The 14,007-nt window shown below is 36.3% G+C and overlaps 1 protein-coding gene across 2 annotated transcripts in view; it reads left to right on the forward strand.

Moving 5' to 3' along the window:
• LOC126374679 (transcription factor HNF-4 homolog) overlaps window positions 1-14,007 on the forward strand; it is an 82,691-nt gene that overhangs the window by 20,994 nt on the left and 47,690 nt on the right. Inside the window, exon 1 of one of the 2 annotated variants that reach the window (XM_050021394.1) lies at window positions 9,017-9,175. The exons of the other annotated variant lie outside the window; for it this stretch is intronic. Coding sequence (XP_049877351.1) covers window positions 9,157-9,175 — 19 coding nt within the window. The 5' untranslated portion in view covers window positions 9,017-9,156. Of the gene's footprint in view, window positions 1-9,016; window positions 9,176-14,007 lie in introns of those variants that run through there. 2 annotated transcript variants of the gene reach the window in all.

Raw genomic sequence — 14,007 nt, forward strand, 5'->3', positions numbered from 1 at the left:
ATGTTACCTACTGAATAAAGATATTTTTGAATTTGAATTTGAATGTTGCCGTTTTAAACCCCAAACAAATCGTTTTAATCTGTTGAAAACTCGCCTACAACAATAAAAGAACTGTGTTTTAAACTTCTAAACCGAAAAAAATGATCGATTTCGGTTTTAAACGGCTTTTTTCGTTTTAAACGGATTGGTTTAAAAGGTTTTAAACCGGCCTTACATCTATAGTCGCCACTAACGCGCTTGAGGTCGCATTTACACCATCGCGACTGTATCGATGCAGCAAACCTAGCTCAGTCAGATGCTAGTGGAGAGCGGAGAGATGCCGTTCTATACGTAGTATTATTCCTTATTCTATGCCGTAGGTAGGTATAATGTTATGTATTTCCTACACCTCACAACCCACACGATAGAAGAAGAAGTATTTCCTATACCCAAAGGTTGTCTGGAAGAAATTGCTACCTAGCAATAAAGCTGTATTCTTCTCATGTTTTGTAATTCTGTGCAATGAAGTATTTTTATGTTAAGTTGATGGAAATCTGGTTGAAATATCTTCGTCAGTCATGCTCTGAGCACTGAGAAGCGTGTTAACACTGAAACAGGAAGATCGTTTTCCATCGTCTAATCAAAGCAACTAAGGAAATACGACTGAATATAATTTAGCGATATCTTTTTAGAACGACGAGTCACATTTAATACTTATTTAGAAACCCGTCCTTGTGTTATGGAATCTCAATGGAAATGCCAAGAACTCTTCTAAGACATAAATAGATCGAAGATGCATAAGATCAAAATGCATACTATACTAGAGGCCAGCTATAGCTGTAGTCTCGTAGTCTCCACGGCAATGGATCATGGAACATTACACCGAGTTTACACCACTTGCTTCTTCTCTCGGGTGCGTTGTGAGGTGGACTATTGCATTACAGCTAGAGGCCCTATTACATTACATGCACGAGGCGTCGGGTGTAGATATACGTATAATACTTACCCCAAAATGTTCTTTATTTTATCTATAGTCCCTTACTTAGTCTCCACAGCAATAATTAGAGTTTAGACCACTTCTTTGAGATGCGTTGTAAAGTGGATGACCAACCCTATTGCATTACAGAGACATTACATGCACGAGGCGTCGGGTGTAGATATAAGTACGTATAATACCCCAAAATGTCCTAAAGCCGTAGTCTCTTACTTAGTCTACTCGGCAATAGATCATGGAACGTTACACCGAGTTTACACCACTTGCTTCTTTTTTCAGATGCATTGTGAGGTGGATGACCAACCCTATTACATGCACGCGGCGTCGGGTGTAGATATATGTATAATACCCCAAAATCTAAGTATATGCGTAACTGTAAAAGTTTTAGTAGCGAGAATGAAACTTCGCCAGTAATGCAATTATATATCTTATGCAACCGGAAGAAATCTTGCTATTTGATAATCTTAATTAACTTGCCAATTCATTCAGATAGTTGAGATACTAATTGCGATTCCTAGACATAATAAACACCATGTTTACGGATATAATTGAGTACTTACCGAGAAAGGCAATATATATACGTATGCCCTGTGACTTTGGCTGTACGTAGATATTACTTCGCTCTAAGTATTATCTATTGTTCGTGTACTAATTAATAAGCCACCAAGCTTGCCAACAAAATATATGCTGTTGTATAAAGAGTACTTTACCTGATTGCGCAACAGATTTGTTGCTGGCAACCTAACCCCGAATAATTTCCTACTAGTGGCTGAGGAGCTGGGTGGCGCAGCGGTAAACGCACTCGGTCTGCGATTGTTGAAGTTAAGCAACTTTCGCAAAGGCCGGTCATAGGATGGGTGACCACAAAAAAAAAGTTTTCATCTCGAGCTCCTCCGTGCTTCGGAAGGCACGTTAAGCCGTTGGTCCCGCCTGCATTAGCAGACGTTAATAACCACCAATACGCACTGGGCCCGCGTGGTGGTTTAAGGCCCGATCTCCCTATCCATCCATAGGGAAGGCCGTGCGCCAGCAGTGAGGACGTTAATGGGCTGGTGATGATGATGAGTGGCGCAACCGTGGTGTCTCGGTGAGATAGGTCCCTTATCCAAGTATGGTTGCAAGTTGCCTTCTGGGAACTGTAGCACATCCCAGCTAAAATAAATCTCCATACAAAAATCTCATTCTTACCGTGTGTCTCGTAAGTGTGAGGGAGACGGACAATCCTGATCTTTAGCGGCTTACGGCCATTTAGACCCAGAAGTGGGTGAAGTAAAACCCAGAGGGTGTGATGTAAATTTAGCTCGGCGAATAAGTGCGGGGCGGAAAGTCGCCATTCTATACGCAGACTTATCTTTATTGTATGTCCTTTGTAAGTAGTTTTATTGTTTATTCTATGATAACAAGTAGCAATTACCTATAGGTATGTACCTATCTGTATGAATCGCTTGAGCTTTTGGCGCCCGATCGAGGAAGCGTACAAAAGCACAGTAGAGTTACATCTGAACTGAATAGTCTTGTTTCGTAACACCTTAGCAATAGTGCAATGTACTTCCTAGGACGGTTAAAATACCTGTACGTTTGAAGCGGTATATTAATAGATTCTCAATCACGGCGGGTCAGACGCAAAGATAACCTAAACCTTAGAATAAGGAATACTTCCCACTTCGATTTCGCATTGGTTTATATATTAAGTAAGTATCTTAAAAAATAAATAGCCGGAGCTACTCCATACCCTCTCCTATTGAGGATAGACCTGTACCCAGCAGTGACACCTACATAGGCTATTAATGTTATATTATTATTATATAGTCTCATTTTTGACGTAATTTATTCACGATTTCAGCTTCAGTTTTTTTTTTAATTGTAGCCCTTTCTCTAGGACAGTATTCCCTAGCCAGACTCTAGCAGTACTATCACGTACCGACTATTAAATTTACTCCGCGCGCGTAATAGATATATTATATAAGAATTGTTATTTTTCTTTACGCACATCGGAAAAATCCAATTAACCTTCACCCAAATCGCCGTATCTGCAGCGCTGAGGTTTCCAGACGTGTTGTTTATTTCAGTTTTCATTATATGATTTCGTGTGGGAATAGATACACGCTATTTCAGTTATAACTGAGGACAGACGAACTTGTGACCGACTTCGATTTGACGACATATTTTTCATTTACTAGCTTAAGGTTTTGGTTTCCTACAAGATCATTAACCCGGCTCCAGGGGCGACAGAGTCATCTTCTCTGCCCCGGAATGACCGCCTCTTGCTTCAGTAGGTCGAAATGAGATGGTGGCTGAGTTCGAATAGGGACCCAGACCTAAAGGTATAACGTAAAACCCTTGCCCAGAGACACGGGTGAAGACCTCAACGGTTGCAGAGGCGGAGATGGGAGCCATCGGTACGGTACCTAATGCAGGACGGAAGGGGCAAGTCATAGGGACTGTAACCTGGAACCTGAGAGAGGGCAGCAGTAACTGTCAGTACCATTCAGAGGCGGACAGAGCCCTAGTACGTCTTTGAAATAGACTACTTTGGGCGCCATCCCACTTGCGCCAGACTACTGCCGCGGGACGGAAGGCAAGAGGGAAACCACCCAAGTAGCAAACAAGAATTGTGATTAAGTCATATATGTCTAAACTTTAGCTAAAGTGAGATTTATCCAAATCAAATAGGACTTATTAGGACTTCATAAATTCTTTTCCTTCTTTAATACTATATAGTTTTCAACAAATCCTACTTTAGATAATTTAGAATACACAAAACCAAGTTAAGTATTCTCAAAACTATTTAGTCTTATCTCAGCCTACTGTTAAGTCTAAAAGTATATTTTGACTTTACTCAGATTATTTGAAGGCTCACTTAATACTAAATTGATTTACTGAAGTATTAGTTTAGTCTTGTAAAGTAAAAAATGAATTGCCTAGATATACTTAAGGCAATTTTAATACTAAGCTTTGAGAATAGATTAGTTAAGATTATTTGTTGCTCTTATACAAGACTGTTTTATTCGTTTTTGACTACAATAAGTAAAACATAAGAAAAGTCCATTCACTGGACGATAAAATCGAAATAGAAGCAAGCAGAAAGATGGATGAAGTTCAAAAAATAAAAAGATCTGGTGGTTTTCGAAGGCAGAAAATTTACCTGTGATAATGCACATCCTACTGTTTTTGTTAGCGATGCGATATCTTCTTCATTGCTATCGATTTTTTCTATCGATTAGTATAACACAATCATTTAATTTTGTCAAAAAAATCGTAAGTTCCTGTTTTTCAATTCCGATCCAGCGTGTGGCGGCCCAGGTACCTACGTCTCGCACAAATCTTCTCAAAAATGATTAAACTAGTCTAACCTAGTCTAAGCGCACGGCAACACTACACCATGAAAAATCGAGTTTTATATTAAAAACCTTCCAAGTTCAAATTAAAAAAAAGTAGGTACCTATTAGTCTAATAATAAATAAATACTTTTCTTTCTTCTTTCATTCTTTCTTTTAATAATTTTAAAAATGTACCTATTTTTATTAACAAAGTTTCATTCACAATCATAAACATATCTATTTTAAGTTTTGTGTATGGTAAAATGTATTTAAAGTGCGCATTTGATTCGCTTCCAATATTTTTTAGCTTGATAAAGTCATCGGGAACTTGGTCGCCTTTTTTTTACAATAATGTTTTTGGTGGAATTAGAGACTACCGTGCACACGCACGTCGTTAATCAAATTGCAAGGGTTCTTCGTATATACAATATTCAACGGATACTCGTTAATTTCTACAAAAATCACATTGTATCCGTTGGCAATTAGAAGCGCGGTGATCGTACCAACTTTGCATCAGCGAACCATGTAGGTAAGTACCTATAAGAATGTATGCGCGGTGACTCGTTAGCAAATTGAGTTTGTTTGTAACTAACAAACTTTGCTAACGATAATATTGAACTTGGCTCTCATTTCACATTTATGTTTTTGATTGGATATCATTACTTTTTGTAGGTAAGTACATATCCTCGTAACGCGTGGGTCCTTTTAAAAGGACAAATTCAAAACTAAAAGTCGACTTTATAAAAATAAAACATTTGAATACCTATTAAACTTGTTTAAGATTCACGTTAAGTTAAAAAAAATATGCCAGTAAAATGGATGAGAGTTGTGTTGTATCGTGGGCGAAAAGCTAAACACATGTTCCAACTTGCTTACCTACCCTCATAGTACTTGTCGAATGTGGCATCAAGTGGTTCCATGATCACTTAGTGCTCTGCCTACCCCGGTAGGGCATATAGGCGTGATTATATGTTATGTTAAGTTAATCTACATACCTACCACAAAAAGACCGGCTGTCATGAGTTTTGATTACTTACTGATTCTTACATCTATAGTTAGGTACAGGCACTAATTAGGTATTTATGTTAAGCGTTCATAATAGAATCTAATTATTTAAAAGTTGCCAGTTTTTTTTCCTTTGTATTCATCTAATTACCTATCTGCATACCAAATTTTAACTTTCTAGATCATCTGCAACTGGATAGAGATAAAAATGAGGATTTTTGGATATTAATATCTAAATAACCGTTTGAGATAAGCTTATGAAATTTAGAACACATATGTATCTCGCAAGTGTGAATATATGAGCCAAATTTGATACGTTTATGTGAAATAGTTTTTGATTTATGAGGGGGTCAAAAGTGGCTCTAGATGGTTCGTGTAATGTTACACACGGTGCGGCTCGCCAGTTCTATTTCTTGAACTTGGCTTGACACGCTACCGCGTGTCTAGATACTTTTCTTTCTTTTTTCATTATTTCTTTTAATAATTTTAAAAATGTACCTATTTTTAACTAAGCTTTATTCACAATCATAAATGTATTTTAAGTTTTGTGTATGGTTAAATGCATTTAAAGTGGGCATTAGATTCGATTCCAATATGTTTTTAGCTTGATAAAAGTCATCGGGAATTTGGCCGCCTTTTTTAACAATAATGTTTTTGGTGGGATTAGAAACTACCGCGCACACACACGACGTTAATCAAATTGCAAGGGTTCTTCGTATATACAATATTCAACGGACACTCGTAAATTTTTACAATAATCACATTGTTTCCGTTGGCAATTAGAAGCGCGGTGATCGTACCTACTTTGCGTCAGCGAACCATGTAGGTAACCTATGAGAATGTATGCGCGGAGACTCATTAGCAAATTGAGTTTATGTTTGTTAGTTCCATTTCTGATAAATATTAAACAATTAAGTAAATCACATTCCTATCCAAGTAAGAACTTAGTATAACAATATTGTTTATCTTCCACGAGTCGAAAAACTTACCTCTTAAACAAACATACTTTCCATACGTTTTAAAAGCTAGTTTGATTTTAATTGTTACTTGTTACATAGCTAATTCTGGCACAAAATAAACAAACATGATTTTACGACATTACTTCACTAAATCAAAATAGAGGATCACTTTAGATATAAGAGTTTTAAGTAGGAATTCACTAAATACTTTTTGTCTTAAGTGGGTATACTCCTAGACAATTGAAGTAAAATTTATCTTAACTAGTACTTGATGAAGTACAACTTGACTTTACTTTTCTAAACTGATTCTTACGAAATCAATTGTTTCTAAAGTCTTACTTCATTTAGAAAAATATTACTTAACGCCATTTTGCACTTACAGGAAGAAAACAAGTATTTTTTTTGACAATGTTATCGTCAAAAACTGAAGTAAATTAATATAATATTTCTGTTGTAGTAACAATTACTGCGTTCAGCTGTCACATATTAATAGAAAATGAATTTCTCTGTACCATATGTCACCATTTTTTTTATTTGCTGAATAATCAATACAAATTTTATTATTATTTTTCTGGTATATTCAAGGCCCTTCTGTTTTTTAACACTTTCTATCGATTTTACACGAGAAACAATCATGCGTTTATAATTTCCTGTATGTGAAACGGCGGAATAACCTTTTGTTAAAATAACAACTAATATTTTAGTCGCCATTTTCTTACAGACTTCATTTCTTGTGTTAAAGTAAATGTTCGCCATTATATTCTAAAATAAAGATGCGTGAAGTAAAAATCGTTTTAAGTATGACCTGAAGTTTTACTTCGTTAAGTTACAATTGACTCAGTGCAATTCAATCCTATAGTCTTAACTAAGTATTGTAGATATCTTCAAGTATACATTCTTGGTATTAAGTGATACTACAAGAATTCTAAGTTTAGAATACGCAAGAACATTGTCTAAAGTAGGGTTTAAGTCTGACTTAGCGTTGTCTTAAGTCTGTCTTGTATAAGAGTTAAAGTATGTGCCCACTTTTACTAAACTGTGTCTTCAAGACATCTTGAGGGATATCTTGGAGACATATAAGACTTATCCAAGACAAGGGCTTGATTTAGTCTACTTGCCTTCAAGATATCTACAAATCTCTTTTAAGACAATCGGTTGCTACTTGGGCACTGCCCTATTTTTCCCTAAAAAAGTAGCATGGAGAATGCTACACCGACAAGAGCGTGGCTCTTAAATTTGTGAGTGAGAGCTTAAGTACTATTTGCAGATGTAAACTGGGCATAAGTATTCCTGTGAACGCGTCCTTTTTGAAGTCACAGATCTGAATAATGCCTGTAATCCCTAATGGGATGGGCAGAGCCCTCGAGAAGAGCCACAAGTAATCAAAGACGACTCGCAGTCACTGTTGATACGAAGTCCTAAGGTGGATTGAAGAACCTTATGGTAACAAAACTATCGATTAGACGATCGCCCATAACAACGACGCAATCCCTAATAATATAAAAATAGCATGCATAAAGTGTGAAAAAAACGGAGATAACCAGAAAATGTACGTTCTGATAGTGATCGATCAAGCTATTTTTAAATACCTATTTTTTTTTAATTTATTCTAGATGACCGTAACTTCTACGTTATGTTGGACCCGAGCTTTCAGGTTTCTACATTCATAAATCAGACCATAGTTAACTTTGTTTATTGTTTTGTTTAAATCGGTGGCAGCCCTGATCGTAAAAGGTGTACTTACATCGTAATCCCGGCTTGACTTTAAACCAATGACGACTTTATAAGTTTGAATTCATTCAGTACTTTTTTTTGACGTGACTTGTTGTAGATTTGCCGCAGATGGCATTAACTACTTGGCCGGACAAATGGGGAGCGCTGAAGGCTCTCACCCGGGACAACGTTTAAGACAACAGGCCTGAGGGTGCCCAGTTGGGCGCTAAGCTCGGCTCAGGGCGTCGTCTGAAAGGAAAAATATTTGAAAGAATTAATCGACCCTAGTCGATAGCGATAAGCGCTGATTGAGGGACATTCATTCAGTATAAATTATCTACTTTTTACTGCATAGGTAGTGTCCTGTAGTATCCAGGATTTGTGCCCCGTTAATGGCAAGAGGCTCACTCCCCATGACATGCGCCTGAAACGTAGCTGGCGGAGTGTGTGTGTGTGTGTTTATACACTTGCCTACTCGTTCGGGGATACAGGCGTGTTGCTATGTAATACATACAATTCTATTTTGTTTGAAAAAAGAAAAATGAAATGACTAACAAAACAAATCTGTCATAGAACTTTGGCAGACACGCCACGTAGGATAGAAAAAATGTCCCAGTCTACTACACAAAAGAGAAAAGGTCGATTCGTAGTTTCATAATATTCACGCTTTTAAGCCCTAATGGGGTGGGCAAAGCCATAAGTTGTGATAAATGATAATGGTGAATTTGGTGACAGGTGTTCAGACTATCGCCCATTACAAATGGCACAATTCTTGTTTTTACGATATGCTAAAGAAAATAAGCAGCTGGGTCCGTTTTAAGTTTTTATTTTGTATTACTGTACTAAATCAAAAAATATTGAGAAAAAAAAACTTTTTATCGATGTGCAAAACTTGCGTAAAAACTCTCGTCCGATTATAAATTGTGTAACTAACGCCATCTTTGGATACTTATTGAAACTATATTAGTTTGTTCATCGTCTACTAGATGTCGCTAGTTATATTTACTCAAATGGCAACACAATGAACATTATGTCAATCATTCATTCATATTTCCGTCTGTCAATTAGCAGCTCAGCTGTCATTTGTAATGTGATTTGCCTGTATATTTTTTCTACTAAATATTCATTATTTATGAAATTAAACACCAAAAGTGCTTTTCTATACACCTAAAAAGTAACAACAAACATGGGGCTCTGTAATGACGGTAAGAATAAACCTTTCTTATTAGATACTAACGTAGATAGTCAATCGGAGTTTCGTCATTGTAAACAAGGTAATTAGCTAGTAACTGGTTATTCATGTTATATACTACTCCTATACATATCAGTTTAAAGTAATTTTATAAGCAAACTTATTCCAAACGGTATTTTTAGTCGATATTTTACCTAATAAACGGTACATACATGTAATAAAGTTACGTATGAGGATATAGACTTGAAAGGTCTCAACCACTTGTGTGATTTATTTGCATTTAGTTTGATAAACATATTTGTTTTACTGGTTATGAGCCGACCATTTAATGGCGGAACTACATAATCCATGTTCGACCTCTAAATAATGTAGCTTAATGTTTATTTACATTAATAAAGTTATCAGACTTTAGTGGGTCAATATAGTGTGTGGAGACATTGCATCCTATTGTTTGTACCACTCACTATCAGCCTTTAGTACATAATATACCTTCTTATATCAAATCCTAGTCGGTCCTACAAAAACAGAATAACAGCCCATCCTAATATTCTGGCCAGGCTGCTCTTGGATAAGCACACACAACTAATACTAAGAAGGAGGCTGCAGGATCTAGCCAACTAAGGCCCAAAATAGGAAGCGACACTGGTCGCTTACCTAAAATGATACCAATACACCACAAGAAGTGCTTATTACCCAAGGGTGTAAGATTGCACACAAAAGAAATAAAAAAAACAAATCCTACTTCTTACTGTATCCAGCTGTAATGTAAACATAGCTGGCGAGGAAACGGTGCTGCGGTACACCCCTTCCAAACCCCGTCAAGGGTACAGGCCTGATGGTATGTTGTTATATCAAATACATATGTCCATTATTGCTTGTACAGTCACGAGCATTAATATGTATACACTTTGGTACCATGTCACATAAACTTTTTTGACAAATTGAACTGTAAGTCTCACTAAATGTCAAATATGTTAGTGCAACAGAGTCCAAAAGTGGGTACATTATATTGTTCATGACTGTACAATATCTTTAGTCAACCAAAAAAGCTTCAAGGTATGTTTAAGCCTTAATCTCCATCAATCAATAGATAGATATAATCTACTTAGTAGGCAAAGATGTATATCATTGAAAAAAAAAAGGGAAAAGGGATTCCCCACCTGTTTAGGATTTAGAATCTTACTGTCTTAAAAGAAATAGTTGAAACTGTAAAAGAAGATACATGTTAAAATATGAACATACATACATACATACATAAACTCACGCCCGTAATCCCAACTGGGGTGGGCAGAGCCACAAGTAATCAAAGACAACTTGCAGCCACTGTTGATACGAAGTCCTAAGATGGATATGATGAACCTTATGGTGATAAGGGATCAGCCTATCGCCCATAACATTAGTCCATCATGTTAGAGGACGCAATCCCTCTGTCGGTTTTTACGACATGCCCGGGAAGACAAGCAGCTGAACGTGTTCTATGTTTTTTATTTGCTCCCAGAACAGCATAGAAGCAGTTACTGATCTCATAATCTACACTAAAGAAGAAAATATGAACAAAATCATACAAGTAACTTTGTAATATTTGAATCACAGTGAAAATTAAGATATTAATTTGTCATTAGTCAATCATGTTAAAGAGGTTAATCTTATTCATGAAATAATAATAGAGTTTTTCTTAAAAGATGTTATATTTATTTTTAATGTAAATTAGTTAAAAACCTTGTAATGAACTGACTATCTACAAAGATAGAATAATAACAATATAAATATATTTGTGTTAGGTACTAACAGCTAACTTATAAAAATCTAGCATTCCACCCTCAACTTTGTGCACACATACTTCATACAAACTTTCATCCCCTTGGGATGAAGTTCTAAAATTCCTCTCTTAGTGCGCACTTATGTCATGTAAGGAACCATTGAGTAAAATTTCATGCTACCAAGCCTAACAGTTCCAGGTGCATTGATCAATTAGTCAGTTATCAAGTGATAGGTTTTTCTTTTTTATAGGTATTTCCATTTATTTAGTTTGTAATATTAGTTTGTAAAATGGTAATGTGTTTTATGATCTTTATACAAAACAAAATACAGCTTAATATCTATATATGAATGAAATTAAAAACAAACCGGCCTTATTAAAAGTAAATCTTATAAGGCCATCCATATTATTCGTTTGTAAAAAAAATCTTAATTGTATTATTTTTTTCGTCATACTTACATAAATAACATCCCTAATGGGGTGGGCATATCCACAAGCAACCAGAAGCCGACTTGCAGCCACTTTTCATACAGAGCCCTAAGATGGATAAAACTTTTATCTAGTAAAGCAAAGTGATATATTACAACTATAGAATAGTAATTGTAGTAACAGCGTGACGCTAACACTAGCGGCAAATTACCCTCAATTGCGCGCGCGCACAAGACTCGGCAATTGATCGCCGCCGTTTATTGTCACCACATGTACTGCTGGACTCGCGAATCTAGTTCAATATATGCCGCTTGCATGGAAAACATAGTAATGTATAAGTAATAGGTAAAACAATTCTTCATTAGACCTACTCTATATAATTGAACGATGTCCGTATGGAACTCCGAAATACCCTTCACCGAATAGGAGGATTTTCCGACAACACTCTTCTCCGACGGTTAGTTGAACGAAAAAATACTTAGCCGATGGAACGTTTCGCCGAAAATATTATTCATCGACGGTTCGTAGTCCGAATGAATCCTACGACGATAGAACGGTTCACCGAAAACACTTGTCAGCGACGATTGGTTAAACGAACCAATCTCTCGCCGATAGCACACGTCGTAGGAGAATTATTTTGCCAAATGGATAGTTTTTCTGTTAACTTGAGTACACCCTTAGTTCTTGTAGAAATCATGTTAAAAAAAAAAATTATAAATATTTTTTCTAGTTTTATCCTCATTACTGGGTTCTTACGCCTTTAAAATGTTCTAGATCTAAAGCAAAGATGTTATATAATAATACATAACATATTATCATTATTTACTTTTTCTTACAGATAAGTAACTATTATTTTTATCTCTATTTGTATGTTGCTACCAATCGGATGACAACACGTAAATCATTCGTATGGCGTTTTCTTTCTTGTTAACATGCGACTAGTTAATTAATCATGCGCATTAATTCAGCACATTAGTAGCTCTGTCAATGGAAAACATTCTTCAGTAATTTGTCAAACCAGCTACTAAGGGGGATGATTCAGACCATGATTCTGAGTTAATAACAAGTGAAACTTTCGGTCGCAAAATTCATGTTTTTTTAGATTTTTTTTTAAATAATTTTTAATTCTATACTTTTGCGATGTAACTAACACCCGGTGCATGTACATTACGTTTACATGCCGGTAGCCATACAAGTAGGTATGGGTGTTAGTGACACCGTAACGAATACTGAGGGGGATGATCCAGACCATGATTCTGAGTTGATATCAAGTGGAATTTGCTGTCGGAAAGTTTATGAAAATTTTTGTGCGGGAAAATTCCACTTGATATCAACTCAGAATCACGGTCTGAATCATCCCTCAAAGTTTTCGTTACGATGTCACTAACACCCTGTACTTATATCACATACATAAGGAGCAGTCAATACCTAGCTATAATTATTTTGCTTTCTTCGTTAATTTGTACCTAATTTCTATACTGATTCTGATTTAGGACTCGAGTATAATTGCGCAGTCCTATGAAATTATATTATAATAGAAGATAATGTTACAAGTGTACTATATCCTATGTCGAAGGTTGTCTGGAAGATATCGCTCGAAGTGGCCGCCTTTGCCCACCTTAGAATAAGTTTCTCCTGTAAATGTCTTGTTTTATTTGCAATGTTTCACTAATATTATTGTTAGTGACATCGTAACGAAAACTTTGAGGAATGAGTGAGACCATGAATCTGAGTTGATATCAAGTGGAATTTATACATTGTTTTAAGTTTACGCGGTTATATGTCTGCTAGTAGAATATTATGGATCTACCTACTCCACTCCAATCTCATCAGTCACCCCGTGATCATGGCACTTGCAACAGTGTCGAAATATCGGGAGTCTCATATCCCCATTTAAACGCGGTAAGAACCCGTTATTATGTGTTTTAAGTGAAATTTTCCTTCGCAAAAGTATGGAACTGAAAATAATAAAAAAAAAACATGAATTTTCCACTTCATATCAACTCAGAATCATGGTCTGAATCATCCCCCTCAGTATTCGTTACGGTGTCACTAACACCCTGTATATACATATACAGCCCGTTCACATTTTATAAACTTCTATCTTAATAATTACGCATATTCCAGACACCCAAATAAACAATGATAATTATTATATCTACTACAAATGGTAGGGTAAACAAGTAGTTAGAGGCAAAATTTTCCAATAACAATTAAGTATTGAGGAGCTCGGTGGCGCAGCGGTAAATGCGCTCTGTCTGCGATTGTTGGAGTTAAGCAACTTTCGCAAAGGCCGGTCATAGGATGGGTGACCACAAAAAAAAAGTTTTCATCTCGAGCTCCTCCGTGCTTCGGAAGGCACGTTAAGCCGTTGGTCCCGGCTGCATTAGCAGTCGTTAATAACCATCAATCCGCACTGGGCCCGCGTGGCCGATCTCCCCATCCATCCATAGGGAAAGCCCGTGTCCCAGCAGTGGGGACGTTAATGGGCTGATGATGATGATTACAGCATTAGATTTATTTTCATTAGCAAAGAGGTTATTAGGCTATTTTTTGTTGTTTAGTTGTTACTAATTACACGTTCATTACTCAGAACTACATAAACACATATTTTTTAATGAACTTTGGCTTCCTACACTACAATCTAGTAATAATTA

Source organism: Pectinophora gossypiella, chromosome 17 (assembly GCF_024362695.1).
Source record: "Pectinophora gossypiella chromosome 17, ilPecGoss1.1, whole genome shotgun sequence".
Lineage (NCBI taxonomy): Eukaryota > Metazoa > Arthropoda > Insecta > Lepidoptera > Gelechiidae > Pectinophora > Pectinophora gossypiella.